The sequence below is a fragment of the Leptopilina heterotoma genome, unplaced genomic scaffold (genome assembly GCF_015476425.1).
Source record: "Leptopilina heterotoma isolate Lh14 unplaced genomic scaffold, ASM1547642v1 Lhet_131, whole genome shotgun sequence".
In the NCBI taxonomy this organism is placed as follows: domain Eukaryota; kingdom Metazoa; phylum Arthropoda; class Insecta; order Hymenoptera; family Figitidae; genus Leptopilina; species Leptopilina heterotoma.
The window spans coordinates 773,741-791,322 of record NW_025110850.1 but is presented as its reverse complement, the minus strand read 5'-3'; the positions used below and the strand labels follow the sequence as shown (position 1 = coordinate 791,322).

General features: G+C 33.1%; 3 protein-coding genes across 3 annotated transcripts; 1 reads left to right on the top strand and 2 right to left on the bottom strand.

Annotated features, from left to right (window-relative positions):
- The first annotated feature begins 362 nt into the window (after positions 1–362).
- Positions 363–11,209, top strand: LOC122513041 (transmembrane protein 68). Its single transcript, XM_043629273.1, has 5 exons — positions 363–884; positions 1,033–1,171; positions 1,787–2,243; positions 10,292–10,495; positions 10,661–11,209. Exons 1-5 carry the CDS (start codon positions 839–841, stop codon positions 10,769–10,771), a joined length of 957 nt encoding a protein of 318 aa, XP_043485208.1. The 5' UTR covers positions 363–838; the 3' UTR covers positions 10,772–11,209.
- Positions 5,217–8,669, bottom strand: LOC122513040. Its single transcript, XM_043629272.1, has 2 exons — positions 7,158–8,669; positions 5,217–5,349 (listed from the first exon to the last, which is right to left on the bottom strand). Coding segments are annotated over exons 1-2 (1,335 nt in total). The 5' UTR covers positions 8,492–8,669; the 3' UTR covers positions 5,217–5,348.
- Positions 11,210–13,496: 2,287 nt separating the features above from the next.
- On the bottom strand, positions 13,497–16,972 carry LOC122513039. Its single transcript, XM_043629271.1, has 2 exons — positions 15,438–16,972; positions 13,497–13,629 (listed from the first exon to the last, which is right to left on the bottom strand). Coding segments are annotated over exons 1-2 (1,335 nt in total). The 5' UTR covers positions 16,772–16,972; the 3' UTR covers positions 13,497–13,628.
- Between the last annotated feature and the right edge of the window lie 610 nt (positions 16,973–17,582).

The window sequence follows — 17,582 nt, the reverse complement described above, 5'->3', positions numbered from 1 at the left end:
TATAATTTTAATCAAATTCCTCGAAAAATGTACCTAATTATTCTTAAAAAATTTTATTAAAATTCGTCGAAAGATTTCAATTATTCAATATAATAGTTAAAGTTTTAGGTATAATAATTGAATTTATTTGTAAATTTTTTAAATTAAAATCTTTGAAAATCTGAATTTTTTATACTTTTAATTAAAAGTTCGGCCACTTTCACAGGAATTTTAAAATTTCTATCCTATTATTATTTTATCAATTATCTTAGAAAAAATATTCTACACACTTTGTAGGTAATTCAAGAGGTAATTGTTAATTTTTTTTTGACAAAAAATTTAAATTCGATTTCTTGATCAGTCGAATGTCGATTATCGAATACGTACATAACCTCAAAATTAGTGAGAAACGTCTCGTCGCATCATAAATATACAGGCCCTGTAGTAAAAGAAAAGAAAAAAAATTATATATTAAAATGTCGAAAATGCGAATCACGATTAAATTAACATTTTTAAAATTGTTCGCGATGACTTTACAATGAAGTCAATAAGTGAAACAACGAATGTTGTTAAATAGAAAAACGGGAATTGTATATGAAAATTTAATATATCACAGTTTTAATGTGAGAAATAAATATAGGAAGAAATCGAAATCGTTACACAAAATAATCAAATTACGTTGTTGACTGACGTTTAACGGGTTTTTGTTTCTAAAAAAACTCGTTCTTCGTCTTTGTCTTTATATGCAATATGTGCGAGTCATTCAACGTATTCTTTCTCAAGAAAGTCTGAAGTTATATACATATTATATATTTATTATTTTTTGTATTTACATAATATAAATTTTCTTTTTTTAAAAATGTTTTCCATATCGAATCTTTGGAACAGTATTGAACACATTATTGGTAAGTATTTTTTATACTTTGATTAAATAAGATTTTTTAGTTTGTAACTGTAGTTAGAAGAATTAAAAATTTCATTTATAGATGGGAATATACATTGAATTTCTTTTGATGATTTCTATTTATATGTTATTTAAATTAATTTTTTTAGTTGATTACATCGATGTTGACTTCACACTGTGGCTTTCCTGGCTCTTGATGCCACTTATTATTACATTTTTACTTCCATTAATGATTGTGATACTTCTGTATGCTTCTGCATCGATACTCTATGTGTACAAAATACACAGGTTTGTATTTTACAAAAATATACGAATAAAAATAATTTTATCAATTTTGTACAATTGTTTTTTGTTTCTTTGAAATTGAATGGCATTTATTTGCAACTTCTCATGGAAAAAGTGCTTGTGATGGAATTGATGGTACGAATAAAATAACTTTATCAATTTAGTTATTAATATTGTTGTACTAATGTTTTTTTTAATTGAATGGCATTTATTTGCAACTTCTCATGGAAAAAGTGCTTGTGATGGAATTGATGGTAGAGTTAATTGATTTACTGCTCAAGAATATTTAACTCTTTGAGGACGAAATTTTTTTTTAAATAGCGATTTTTTATTTTCAAACGTCTTTAAAGGGGTTTTTTTTATTTAATGATCATTATTTCAATTATCTTTAGAAATAATTAAATTCTTCGAAATTAAATTAGTTTCAAAAATTTTAATAAAATTCTTGGCAAAATTTCAATTATTTTCAAAAATTTTCCTCAATTCAATGATTTTCAATATCTGCTATTTTAATAAAATTTTACAAAAGAATTCAATTATTTGAAAAATAATTAAATAAAATTTATTTTGCTATTGAAATTAGTTTAAATGCTACATTCTATTGAATTATTTTTCTAGGGAAAGATTGAGACAGGCGTATGAAGCTGATTGGAAAGACGCGGGCAGTAAAGTTGTCGCTGCACTTTGGGACGCTCACGGTTGGATATGGCACGGCTACGAGGTTGTTGGACTCGAAAATATTCCCGTGGATCAACCAATATTGTTTGTCTATTATCATGGTGCAATACCCACTGATCTTTACTATTTCCTATCCAGGGTGCTTCTATTCCATTCGAAATTAATTCACACTGTTGCCGATCGTTTTCTCTTCAACGTTCCTGGCTGGTCAGTTATATCCGATGTTCTTAAAGTCATTCCAGGCACAGTACAAACGTGCTCATCAATTCTCAAGGAGGGAAATATGCTCGCAATTTCACCTGGTGGCGTTTACGAGGCGCAATTTGGTGACTCTTATTATCGACTCATGTGGAAAAAACGACTTGGCTTCGCTAAAGTCGCTCTCGAAGCTAAAGTGGTAAGTCTCTCTGTTTACAGGGCTCGAACCAGGAAAAGTATTTTTAAAAATATGGACTTTACGGAATAAAAATGAAAAATTACGGACCAATTACTGACAAAAATATAACCAGTCCAAGTAAAATAAGGGAACATTTTACTTAAAACTATAAATTAAATTTTTTTAAACTATAAAACATGAAGATATCGATAACTCCGAGTCTTCGACTCGGAGTGATCAATTTCTTCATATTTTCTAATAATTTAAGATGACCGAGTGATAAAATCATTATCAATTCAATTATTATTTTCAACAATTTTTAACTAAAATTCTTCTTTAAATCGATTATTTTTAATAATTTTCGAAAAAGTTCTTTGACAATTTTCAAATCTATTTGTTTGCAATATTCAATTTTACGAAATTTCAATAATTTGTAAATTCTTCAATTAAATATATTTTAGAAAATATAAACTTCAAATAATATAAAAAAATTCAATTAAACTTTTTCGAAAAACTTGATTTCAAAATTCAATTAATTCTAAAAATTCACGCTACATTGCTTTTAATATTCAATTATTATCTAAAATTTTAACTGAAATTCATTTTTATGAAATGAAAATCAATTTTTATTAGAAAATTTTACTAGAATTCAATGATTTAAATACAAAAATAAATAATTTATTGAATAATTGAATGTTTCTTAGAATTCAATTCCCATAAAGAATTTTATCAACAAATTTTTAAATAACTGAATTCTTTCGTCGAATTTTAATAAAATTTTAAAAAATAATTGAAATTCTGCAATGAGATTTATTATTTGTGAAAATAATTGAATCCCTGAGAAGAATTTTATTATTTTTTAAAAATATTTAATTTTTGCAAAGAATATTATTACTCTTGAAATAATAATAATTTAATTTCTGCAATAATTTGTAACTTTTCAAAAAATTAATCATTTTTTCCTGTTTTTATAACTAAAATTCTTCGATAAATGCATTATTTTTAATAATTTTTGAAAAAGTTCTTTAAGAATTTTCAAATTCATTTGTTTACAATTCAATTTTATAAAATACCAATTATTATCGTAAATTATTTGAAATTAAATATATTTTAGAAAATAAAAACTTCAAATAATTTCAAACAAAATCAATTAAACTTTCTCAGAAAAATTAATTCCACAGAATTGTGAGTTAAAAATATGAAAACTTTTTCAAAATTCAATTCTTTCTAAAAAAAATCACTCTATAATGCTTTTAATATTTAATTATTATTATCTCAAATTTTAACTAAAATTCATTTTTAAATCAAATTTTCTTAGAAAATTTTACGAGAATTAAATTATAAATAATTCATTGAATAATTAAATGTTTCCGAAAATTGAATTCCCATAAAGAATTTTTTTAATAAATTTTTAAATAATTGAATTCTTTTGACGAATTTTAATAAATTTTTTAAGAATCTTTACATTTTTCGATGAATTTGATTAAAAATGTACTAAAAGAAATTCACATTCTGCAATGAGTTTTATTATTTATCAAAATAATTGAACGATTGAACGAACTTACCTAAAGTGAAGTTCAATCATAATTGTATAAGCCGCCTCGTCCTCTAGATCACACAGGTAGTACCGTGGTATTATACGTTCCGCCACAATAATTTCAAAGTTAAAAACTTTTAGCGCCTCCAACAGGTGGCGTCCTATTATCTAGCCCTCTGCTCGTCATTACATTTGAAAGTTTAGCAAAACAGTTGCAATAAAAATCATGACCGGGTAAATTAACAACTTTTGTTTATGGGAGTGGTGGGTTTGATCTAGAGGACGAGGCGGCTTATACAATTATGATTGAACTTCACTTTAGGTAAGTTCGTTCAATCGTTCAATTGTACTTCGCCGCCTCGTCCTCTAGATCACACAGGTAGATTTTTAAAGTGAATAATGATTTTTCTGTTTTGCGTTTTTGTTGAATTAAACATATAATTTTTATTAATTATATTTTAGAAACAATGTTGTAAGAATACGAAATATATAAATACGAAACAGTTCGTTTGATTATTTAAACATTATTATAGTGATAAAATAAAAGGATTTTTTTTTTTTTTTTTTTCTTTTTTTTTTTTAATTTCTAATGACTGCTTCTGCGAAAGAAGCCTCACTTACAATGGGACGGTTATAAAACCGTGCAAACGTTGAAGAATTCGCTGTCCAACCAGCTGCTTTGCAAATTAAGTCGACGTTTACACCTCGACGGGCAGCGGTTGACGTTGACGCATGCCTAGTGCTATAAGCGGTGTATGTCTCCGTATCTATACCACTGGCTTGTAGAGTGTCCCTAATCCAGCGACTGACTGTTTGAGCAGTTGCAGGTCGATGCGGTTTATTGACGGTAATGAGTAGTTTTCCATTTTCCTGGTTGCCTTGTCTAAGTGCCTTGGTTACTTGGATATATTCTCGAAGCGTGGTAGCGGCGCATATTTCAGGTTTATCTGTGAAGGTCGGGATTTGTAGACAAGGTTGGTAGCCATTTCTCCTCGTCGTTTTTATTCGTGCGGGGATTTTTATTGTAATAGGCTCTGTTCTCAGATTAATGTCTTGTAGTTCAATCAGCGTTAGAGTTTGGATTCTTTGTGCAGTACACAAGGCAAGTATTGTAACCAGTTTTTTCGTTAATTTTTCGAGTGTAAGATTGTTAATAGGATAAAAAGATGAGAGGTAATCCAGCACCGGCTTCGGGTCCCAGGTGGTATTATATTTTGCTTTCTGCGGCTTTAGGACAGCAATACCCTTGAAGAATCTTTTAATACTTGCGTTATTTCCAAGCTCATTGCCCATAAGAAGTGAGAGAGCTGCTCTATGTACATTTAGAGTACTGTAGGATTTTGTGCTCTCGTTAATTTTCGTAAAATACTTTAGGCATTCTGACGTCGAACAATGAAACGGGCTGCAGCGATTGTCTCGACAATGTTCCCACCATAGATGGATCGGTTTTGCATACTGCTTCATGGTTTTCTCCGTGATTGATTTCGCCATTATCTCTGCAGCCTCCTCTGTCGCACCTCTGCTTTTGAAACCGTCCCTGATAAGCGAGCTGCTACCAGGGAAAGGCTGTGGTGAAGCGGATGTAGATCTCTGTGAGGGGAAGAAAGAAGTTTTTTACTTGGCTTGAAAGTAATAATTTCTGATACGACTAAAGACATGAATAATGGGTACCAAGGCTGGGTAGGCCACCTTGGTACCACAACCACGCCTTCGGCTTGGTCGATTTTTATTTTTTGAAGGGTTCGCAAGATAAGTGCGAAAGGAGGGAATGCATAGAAAAGCTGATCTCGCCAATCCATAGTGAAAGCGTCGACAAGTATGGAGTCTGGATCTCGTCTCCAGGACACATACTTCCTACATTTGGCATTGACTCTAGACGCAAACAGATCTATATTAAATGGCCCTAATTCTCTTTCTAATTTTTTGAATGACCTATCTGACAGTTCCCATTCCGTTTCTTCAGGAAGGATACGTGACTGTTCATCTGCATCTACGTTGGCTTTTGACGGTAGATAAGACGCGTAGACCCATATGTCTCTTTTCTCGCACCACTTCCAGATTTCACTGGCAAGATAGGTTAACTTAGGGTATTTAATCCCACCCATTCTATTTACATAGGCAATGGACGTCGTGTTGTCCATACGAAGGAGGATTTCACACTCAGAATAATTTTTGGCGAAGCATTTTAACCCTAGAAACGCGGCCATCAATTCTAATGCGTTAATATGGAGTTCCTGCTCCTTTTTGCTCCACAGACCGTTAGCCACTTTTCCATCGCAGAACGTGCCCCAACCTGTTAGCGAAGCGTCTGTGAAAATTTCAATTGCAAATTTAGATTCTCTGATTGGGTTGGTTGATGTTTTTACGTTAAGAGACCACCACTGCAAATCAGGTTGAATCAGGTTAGGGAGGGAAATGGTAGCATTAAAATTATTACCGCAATTTCCTAAAGCTAAATATTTCTCGCGTTCTAACCTTTTGGTGTAGAGCCACCCGTATTTGATTCCCGGGCAGGCAGCCACCAATGTTCCGAGAAATTGAGCTAACTCCTTTATTTTGCAGGTCTTTTTACCTAAAAAGATTTGAATTTTTTGATCTATTGATACTCGTTTTTTATCTGTTAGTCGAACACAAAATGCTTCACTATCTATAACGAAACCTAAAAACGTGCATATTCTTGAAGGTTTGAGTTGACTCTTCTCGCTTATAACGAACCCCAGTTTGTTAAGAAGAGATCGAACTATCGTGACGTTTTTCCCACATTGCTTCTCAGTCTCAGCGATGATTAGTATATCATCCAAGTAGATGACTAAGACAATGCCCTGGTTTCTTAGTACTTGTACCACCGGCTTTAATAGTTTTGTAAAAACCAGTGGTGCTGTACAAAGCCCAAAAGGTAAGCAACTAAATTCGTAAGTGACCCCCTGAAAACGAAATCTGAGAAATTTTTTATGTTCTTTTATTATTGGTATCATAAGATAAGCATCTTTGATATCAATCACCGACATGAAACAATTTCTACTTACTAGCCGCAAGGCTGTTTTAAGGTCCTCGATCTTAAAGTGAGTTGCTGTGATGAATTTGTTCAGTTTCTTAAGGTTTAAAATAAATCGGTCATCGCCGTTAGATTTTTGCCTTAAGAAAAAAGAAGATAAAAATTCACCTTCGCACGGGTCGCATGGGAAAACAGCACCTATTTCTTGCATGTGGGAAATGGCTTTTACCATCCTGACACATTCTTCAACGGAAAGTTGAGGTTCTGTTGGTTTAAACAACTGCGTCGGAGTGCTATCAAAAAGTATACTGTAACCCTGAACGCATTTCAGTATGGAGGGATCGAGTGTCAGCTTTTCCCATTCGCTAATAAAATATTTTATTCGACCTGCTTTATAACTTACCACTGGGTCCTTTGACGACGATATGGCTGGTTGCGTGGTGTCCTCGATTCTTGCCCCCTCTTCCTCAAATTCGTGTTCGGATAGTTCTTCTTGGAGGAGGGGGTTTTGTAGTTTAAATTGCTCTTATTTTTTGGCGGCCCCGCAAACTTCTCCTTGTTGTTCACGTAACTTTTACTTGAACTTTGGTTGGATTTGGTGATGTCTTTCGCGGACTTCTCCACTTCCTTCGCAGACTTAAGTTTCTCCGATAAGTTTTCGCCAAAAAGATAAGTGTCCACTGGCGTTACATCGGCTATTTGTTTTAACAAGATGCTAAACGTCGGCACTATAAATGACCTCCGCGTCATCGACAGGCCATGCTGGATATCGGTCAATATTCTGCCGATGTCACACAATGTCGAAAATATGCTCACCAATGTAGCGGCGTCAAGATCTTTAGATTCTTTTTTAATTTGTAGCACTACTGTTAATACTTGACCTAAGGCACTAATCGCAGCACCGAGTTTGTTTTGAGCTGTCACTTGGTGTTGATCCTTTTTTAAGGCTGTCACTCCCATACCAGATTTTATTTCCTGGTTCAGCTGAGGCGCTCCCATCAGCAAACAGTTTTCTGGTAGCTGATATTTTTTTATTAGCGCTTTAGAGGCATCTGGCGGCAATCCAAATTGTAATATTTTTATCCACAGATCAGCAACAGTGTTATGTATCGGTTCGCTGGGATGCGCGTCCTCTGGCGCGCCCTCCCCTAACAACATTAGCATTGAGTTTTCAGCTGTTACCGACAGAGAACTGGCGTCTTTTTTGGCCACGTTTTCGCCGCCATCTTGATTTGTTTTTTGATGTGAACGGTGCGAATTTTTTGACGAATTTCCTGATGGGGTTATGGATCGAGAACGGGAAAAACTTCTGGATCGCGAGCGACTTCCTGAAACTGTGCTTGGGTTATCTCTAGGACTAACCTCTCGCTGTTTCTTGCCGGGACTGAAGTACGGCGTCCCTCGCGGGGTACGTTCTTTACTTCGCCTTCCGGGCGATCTGGACTCTCGGTCTCGAGATCGTTTGTCGTGTCCGTCTTTTTTCCTGTAAGGGAGAGGAGATTTGCCTCTCGGGCTATGCCTCTTGTTTGATCTTACCGTTTTAGGCGACACTGATCGTGAACTGGCTGATGACGATGAACTCGCGCGAGTGCGTGATCGAGCACGCTTGAGTTTCTTAAGTTCTTTTTTCGCCTTCTTTATTTTTCGATCGATGTTTTTCGATGAGCTCCTTTTCCTCTTCTTATGATGACGACGGTCACTCTCGGATGATGAATTTTCTCCTGACGATGAACTCATTTTTCTTTTAACAACGAGAGACGCGATGTTGCAAGGAACGCACAATACAACGTAATGACGAGCAGAGGGCTAGATAATAGGACGCCACCTGTTGGAGGCGCTAAAAGTTTTTAACTTTGAAATTATTGTGGCGGAACGTATAATACCACGGTACTACCTGTGTGATCTAGAGGACGAGGCGGCGAAGTACAATTGAATTATTGCGAAGAATTTTGTGTAAGAATTTATTTTTTGAAAATATAATTCAATTTCTGTAAAGAATTCAATTACTTAAGGTAAATAATTTAATTCTTGTGAAGAATTTTATGAAAAGTTTTTAAATAATTGAATTCCTGCTAAGAATTTTAAGAATTTTTGAAAATAATTTAATTCCTAAGAATATTTTATTAATTTTTAAAAATAATTGAATTTCTGCGAAAAATTTTATTGTTCTTTGAAAATAATTGAATTTCTGCAATGAACTTTAATAACTTTAAAAATAATTAAATTCCTGCGAAGAATTTTATTAATTTTTAAAAATCTGCGAAGAATTTTAATAAATTTTGAAAATAATTGAATTCTCGTAAAGAATTTTATTTTTAGAAAATAAATGAATTATTGTTGTGAATAATTTTATTAATTTTTATAATTGAATTTCAGCGAAGAATTTTATTAAAAGTTTTGAAAATAATTGAATTCTTGCGAAGAAAATTATAATTCTTTCTAGGAATAAATCGGTTAAAGTTGTATTCAAAGAAATTGATTTCTTATCAAAAAATATTATTAAATTTTGTTTAAATAATTAAATTCATTAAACAAATTTTATAAAAATTCTTTTGAAAATAATTGAATTCCATCGAAAAATGTGTCATTTATTAAAAATAATTCAATTATATCTAAACAATTTGAGAAATAATTAAAGTTTTGAGTATAATTTCAGTTAAAAATTCTAGAAAATGAAATAAAAATTTTTATAAAAATCCGGAAGAAAATTTGAATTTTAATAAAATTTTTATGAATAATTACATTTTTCGAGTCATTTGATAAAAATTGTAGGTATTAAAAATAATTGAAATTCTTCAATGTGTTTTATTATTTCTGAAAATAATTGAATTCCTAAAAAGAATTTTATTATTTACGAAAATAATTGAATTCCTGTAAAAATTTTGTTATTTATGAATAATTGAATGACTGCGAAGAAATTTATAAAAAAAATTTGTAAATAATTGAATTTCTGTGAAATTTCTATTATTTTATGCAAATAATTAAAGGTTTGCGTAAAATTTTATTAATTTTTTTTAAATAATTGAATTCTTTTGGAAAATTTTATTAAATTAGTAGATATTGAAAATCATTGAATTAAGGAAAATTTTCGAAAATAATTGAATTTTGCCAAGAATTTTACTTATCAAAATTTTCGAAAATAATTGAATTTCGGAGATAAATTTAATTATTTCTAAAGATAATTGAAATTTTGACGAGAATTTAAAAAAAATTTTGAACATAATTGAATTTCTGCGAAGAATTTTATTACTTTTGAAAATAAATGAATTTCTGCATTCATTTGTAATTTCTTTTAAATTCTCCAAATTATATCGTACAATTTATGAAATTTTCCTTCTTTTTTCAATTAAATTACAGACTTTATGGACCTATTTTTAAAAAAAAAACGGACTTTTACGGATTTCAGGCAAATTTACGGACCCATACGGGATTTACGGACCTAGTTCAAGTCCTGTGTTTATTAGATTGTTTGCGAGAATATTTTATTATAGAAATGTAAAAAAAAGTTTTTTTTTAAAAAAAGATTTGTTTTTTTAGTGCATTATTCCCTTCTTCACGAGGAATATTAGAGAGGCGTTTAGGACCATCAGTTGGGGTCGAAGATTCTGGTTGAGATTATATGCGGCCACGAGGTTTCCGTTTGTTCCAATTTACGGGGGATTTCCGGTGAAGCTCAAGACTTTTGTAGGAAAACCAATTCCATACGATGAGAGTCTCACGCCCGAGCAATTGCAGTTGAAGGTAAATTATTAAAATTTATTTTAAAAAAAATTGTTAACACATCTGTTAAAATTCAAAAATTCAAAAAGAATCTTACAGTTGAAAAAAATTGTAATTGTCTAGATTTTTACTCGGAAAATTAAAAATTTTGAAATTAAATACCTTTTTTACATTTATATTTCACAGGTCTCGACAGCACTTGACGAGTTAATTCAACAACATCAAAAAGTGCCAGGAAGCATAACACGGGCATTACTAGAAAGATTTTACGACGAGGACACTCCGAAGCTTCAATGAACATGAAGATTGGAATATAGCAAAAAATTTCTTTCTAATTATTATATTAGAATCATCAATCGTATGTGAGTGAGTGTGTGTGTGGAAAAGAAATAATTATTTGTCGAAAATATGTATGTATTTTTCAGTTGTACATTCCGATTGTTTTTTTCACACGTTAAGCAATTTTTTTTCTCATTTATTAAAAAAAAGAAGAGATTTTATACTTAATATTTATACGTATATTTAATAAGGTGCAACGCATAAACTTAAAAAGAAATATTTAATTTTTATTTAGAAAGATTTGAACTGAGTTGGTGTATGTACTTAATGACTGCCTTATTTATTTTTTATACAACAAACTAACATTGAACATAAAAAAAAAACTTTCGAAGTACTTTGTTTGTAAATAACTTATTGGAATAAAAATAATTTTTTTCCTTTAGGAAAATTTTGAAATTTTGTCCATTAATTATTAACTCCTGAATTATGTAATTAGCGCAATGTCGACAGTCAGACTAACAAAAATTAAAAAAAGGTAAAATTCATAATTAAAATTTTTTAAAAACATCATCTTGTAGGAAATAAAAATGACTTTCTTTCTTTCTTTTACAAAATTTTCTAATTTTTTGTCTGTATTATTTAAAATATTCAAAATTAAGGAATTTTAAATATTTTATTTATATTTCTGGCAATAGTTTATTTTCAATAACTTAATTGTATTGAAGAAATGCCATAAAGTTATTACTTGTAAATCATTTAATAAAGTATTTTCTTAAAAAATTTTAATTTCAATTCTGTTGAAATTAGTTTTAATTTTAAAAATTTGAACGCAATTTCTTTGAAAGAATTCAACTATCTTAATAAATATTAAAATTCTTGACATACAGAAATTCAATTATTTTCAAAAATTCTTGTCATTTCAATTATTTTTATAAATAACAAAATTCTTCGTCGAAATTCAATTATATTCATGAATTTTGATAAAATTCATTGCAAAATTCAATTATTTTCATAAGTAATAGTATTCATTATAAGAATTCAATTATTTTCAAAATTAATGAAATTCTTCTGAGAAATTTAATTATTTTTAAAAAATCTAAAAAAAAATTTAGCCAACATTTCAATTATTATCTTTATAAATATCAAAATTCTTCGCCAAAATTCAATTATAATCAAGAATTTTGATGAAATTCATTGCAAAATTCATTATTTTTTTAAATAACAATATTCATCGCAAAAATTCAACTATTTTAAAACTTAAAAAAATTCGAATTTTATTAATTTTTAAAATAATTGAACGATTGAACGAACTTACCTAAAGTGAAGTTCAATCATAATTGTATAAGCCGCCTCGTCCTCTAGATCACACAGGTAGTACCGTGGTATTATACGTTCCGCCACAATAATTTCAAAGTTAAAAACTTTTAGCGCCTCCAACAGGTGGCGTCCTATTATCTAGCCCTCTGCTCGTCATTACATTTGAAAGTTTAGCAAAACAGTTGCAATAAAAATCATGACCGGGTAAATTAACAACTTTTGTTTATGGGAGTGGTGGGTTTGATCTAGAGGACGAGGCGGCTTATACAATTATGATTGAACTTCACTTTAGGTAAGTTCGTTCAATCGTTCAATTGTACTTCGCCGCCTCGTCCTCTAGATCACACAGGTAGATTTTTAAAGTGAATAATGATTTTTCTGTTTTGCGTTTTTGTTGAATTAAACATATAATTTTTATTAATTATATTTTAGAAACAATGTTGTAAGAATACGAAATATATAAATACGAAACAGTTCGTTTGATTATTTAAACATTATTATAGTGATAAAATAAAAGGATTTTTTTTTTTTTTTTTTCTTTTTTTTTTTTAATTTCTAATGACTGCTTCTGCGAAAGAAGCCTCACTTACAATGGGACGGTTATAAAACCGTGCAAACGTTGAAGAATTCGCTGTCCAACCAGCTGCTTTGCAAATTAAGTCGACGTTTACACCTCGACGGGCAGCGGTTGACGTTGACGCATGCCTAGTGCTATAAGCGGTGTATGTCTCCGTATCTATACCACTGGCTTGTAGAGTGTCCCTAATCCAGCGACTGACTGTTTGAGCAGTTGCAGGTCGATGCGGTTTATTGACGGTAATGAGTAGTTTTCCATTTTCCTGGTTGCCTTGTCTAAGTGCCTTGGTTACTTGGATATATTCTCGAAGCGTGGTAGCGGCGCATATTTCAGGTTTATCTGTGAAGGTCGGGATTTGTAGACAAGGTTGGTAGCCATTTCTCCTCGTCGTTTTTATTCGTGCGGGGATTTTTATTGTAATAGGCTCTGTTCTCAGATTAATGTCTTGTAGTTCAATCAGCGTTAGAGTTTGGATTCTTTGTGCAGTACACAAGGCAAGTATTGTAACCAGTTTTTTCGTTAATTTTTCGAGTGTAAGATTGTTAATAGGATAAAAAGATGAGAGGTAATCCAGCACCGGCTTCGGGTCCCAGGTGGTATTATATTTTGCTTTCTGCGGCTTTAGGACAGCAATACCCTTGAAGAATCTTTTAATACTTGCGTTATTTCCAAGCTCATTGCCCATAAGAAGTGAGAGAGCTGCTCTATGTACATTTAGAGTACTGTAGGATTTTGTGCTCTCGTTAATTTTCGTAAAATACTTTAGGCATTCTGACGTCGAACAATGAAACGGGCTGCAGCGATTGTCTCGACAATGTTCCCACCATAGATGGATCGGTTTTGCATACTGCTTCATGGTTTTCTCCGTGATTGATTTCGCCATTATCTCTGCAGCCTCCTCTGTCGCACCTCTGCTTTTGAAACCGTCCCTGATAAGCGAGCTGCTACCAGGGAAAGGCTGTGGTGAAGCGGATGTAGATCTCTGTGAGGGGAAGAAAGAAGTTTTTTACTTGGCTTGAAAGTAATAATTTCTGATACGACTAAAGACATGAATAATGGGTACCAAGGCTGGGTAGGCCACCTTGGTACCACAACCACGCCTTCGGCTTGGTCGATTTTTATTTTTTGAAGGGTTCGCAAGATAAGTGCGAAAGGAGGGAATGCATAGAAAAGCTGATCTCGCCAATCCATAGTGAAAGCGTCGACAAGTATGGAGTCTGGATCTCGTCTCCAGGACACATACTTCCTACATTTGGCATTGACTCTAGACGCAAACAGATCTATATTAAATGGCCCTAATTCTCTTTCTAATTTTTTGAATGACCTATCTGACAGTTCCCATTCCGTTTCTTCAGGAAGGATACGTGACTGTTCATCTGCATCTACGTTGGCTTTTGACGGTAGATAAGACGCGTAGACCCATATGTCTCTTTTCTCGCACCACTTCCAGATTTCACTGGCAAGATAGGTTAACTTAGGGTATTTAATCCCACCCATTCTATTTACATAGGCAATGGACGTCGTGTTGTCCATACGAAGGAGGATTTCACACTCAGAATAATTTTTGGCGAAGCATTTTAACCCTAGAAACGCGGCCATCAATTCTAATGCGTTAATATGGAGTTCCTGCTCCTTTTTGCTCCACAGACCGTTAGCCACTTTTCCATCGCAGAACGTGCCCCAACCTGTTAGCGAAGCGTCTGTGAAAATTTCAATTGCAAATTTAGATTCTCTGATTGGGTTGGTTGATGTTTTTACGTTAAGAGACCACCACTGCAAATCAGGTTGAATCAGGTTAGGGAGGGAAATGGTAGCATTAAAATTATTACCGCAATTTCCTAAAGCTAAATATTTCTCGCGTTCTAACCTTTTGGTGTAGAGCCACCCGTATTTGATTCCCGGGCAGGCAGCCACCAATGTTCCGAGAAATTGAGCTAACTCCTTTATTTTGCAGGTCTTTTTACCTAAAAAGATTTGAATTTTTTGATCTATTGATACTCGTTTTTTATCTGTTAGTCGAACACAAAATGCTTCACTATCTATAACGAAACCTAAAAACGTGCATATTCTTGAAGGTTTGAGTTGACTCTTCTCGCTTATAACGAACCCCAGTTTGTTAAGAAGAGATCGAACTATCGTGACGTTTTTCCCACATTGCTTCTCAGTCTCAGCGATGATTAGTATATCATCCAAGTAGATGACTAAGACAATGCCCTGGTTTCTTAGTACTTGTACCACCGGCTTTAATAGTTTTGTAAAAACCAGTGGTGCTGTACAAAGCCCAAAAGGTAAGCAACTAAATTCGTAAGTGACCCCCTGAAAACGAAATCTGAGAAATTTTTTATGTTCTTTTATTATTGGTATCATAAGATAAGCATCTTTGATATCAATCACCGACATGAAACAATTTCTACTTACTAGCCGCAAGGCTGTTTTAAGGTCCTCGATCTTAAAGTGAGTTGCTGTGATGAATTTGTTCAGTTTCTTAAGGTTTAAAATAAATCGGTCATCGCCGTTAGATTTTTGCCTTAAGAAAAAAGAAGATAAAAATTCACCTTCGCACGGGTCGCATGGGAAAACAGCACCTATTTCTTGCATGTGGGAAATGGCTTTTACCATCCTGACACATTCTTCAACGGAAAGTTGAGGTTCTGTTGGTTTAAACAACTGCGTCGGAGTGCTATCAAAAAGTATACTGTAACCCTGAACGCATTTCAGTATGGAGGGATCGAGTGTCAGCTTTTCCCATTCGCTAATAAAATATTTTATTCGACCTGCTTTATAACTTACCACTGGGTCCTTTGACGACGATATGGCTGGTTGCGTGGTGTCCTCGATTCTTGCCCCCTCTTCCTCAAATTCGTGTTCGGATAGTTCTTCTTGGAGGAGGGGGTTTTGTAGTTTAAATTGCTCTTATTTTTTGGCGGCCCCGCAAACTTCTCCTTGTTGTTCACGTAACTTTTACTTGAACTTTGGTTGGATTTGGTGATGTCTTTCGCGGACTTCTCCACTTCCTTCGCAGACTTAAGTTTCTCCGATAAGTTTTCGCCAAAAAGATAAGTGTCCACTGGCGTTACATCGGCTATTTGTTTTAACAAGATGCTAAACGTCGGCACTATAAATGACCTCCGCGTCATCGACAGGCCATGCTGGATATCGGTCAATATTCTGCCGATGTCACACAATGTCGAAAATATGCTCACCAATGTAGCGGCGTCAAGATCTTTAGATTCTTTTTTAATTTGTAGCACTACTGTTAATACTTGACCTAAGGCACTAATCGCAGCACCGAGTTTGTTTTGAGCTGTCACTTGGTGTTGATCCTTTTTTAAGGCTGTCACTCCCATACCAGATTTTATTTCCTGGTTCAGCTGAGGCGCTCCCATCAGCAAACAGTTTTCTGGTAGCTGATATTTTTTTATTAGCGCTTTAGAGGCATCTGGCGGCAATCCAAATTGTAATATTTTTATCCACAGATCAGCAACAGTGTTATGTATCGGTTCGCTGGGATGCGCGTCCTCTGGCGCGCCCTCCCCTAACAACATTAGCATTGAGTTTTCAGCTGTTACCGACAGAGAACTGGCGTCTTTTTTGGCCACGTTTTCGCCGCCATCTTGATTTGTTTTTTGATGTGAACGGTGCGAATTTTTTGACGAATTTCCTGATGGGGTTATGGATCGAGAACGGGAAAAACTTCTGGATCGCGAGCGACTTCCTGAAACTGTGCTTGGGTTATCTCTAGGACTAACCTCTCGCTGTTTCTTGCCGGGACTGAAGTACGGCGTCCCTCGCGGGGTACGTTCTTTACTTCGCCTTCCGGGCGATCTGGACTCTCGGTCTCGAGATCGTTTGTCGTGTCCGTCTTTTTTCCTGTAAGGGAGAGGAGATTTGCCTCTCGGGCTATGCCTCTTGTTTGATCTTACCGTTTTAGGCGACACTGATCGTGAACTGGCTGATGACGATGAACTCGCGCGAGTGCGTGATCGAGCACGCTTGAGTTTCTTAAGTTCTTTTTTCGCCTTCTTTATTTTTCGATCGATGTTTTTCGATGAGCTCCTTTTCCTCTTCTTATGATGACGACGGTCACTCTCGGATGATGAATTTTCTCCTGACGATGAACTCATTTTTCTTTTAACAACGAGAGACGCGATGTTGCAAGGAACGCACAATACAACGTAATGACGAGCAGAGGGCTAGATAATAGGACGCCACCTGTTGGAGGCGCTAAAAGTTTTTAACTTTGAAATTATTGTGGCGGAACGTATAATACCACGGTACTACCTGTGTGATCTAGAGGACGAGGCGGCGAAGTACAATTGAATTTTCAGATTAAATTTAATTAAAAAAATTTAATTTGATTACTTTTGAAAATAATCGAATTCTTCTGATGAATATTGTTGCTTATGAAAATAATTGAATTTTATAAAAATTACTGAATATAATTGAATTTTGATATTTATAAAGATAATTGAAACATTGGCAAGAATTTTTTTAAAAATTTTTGATAATAATGACAATTCTTGTGATGAATTATTTATGAAAATAATTGACAATTCTTTTGGGAAGAATTTTATTAATTTTGAAAATAATTGAATTCTTGTGATGAATATTTATGAAAATGATTGATTTTTGCAATATTCAACTATTTTCAAAAAAACTAACAAAAATTGTCGTCGGAATTTTAATTATCTTTATAAATGAATAGCAAAATGACAAAATTCAATTATTTTCAGGAATTTTAATAAAATTCATTGCAAAAGTAATAAAATTCAATTATTTTCATAAACAATGAAATCATTCGGAGGAAGTCAATTATTTTCATAAATAACAATATTCATCACAGGAATTCAATTATTTCCAAAAGTAATAAAATTTAATTATTTTCAAATTTTTTTTTCTAATTTAATGATTTGTATATATTATATCTATTATTTT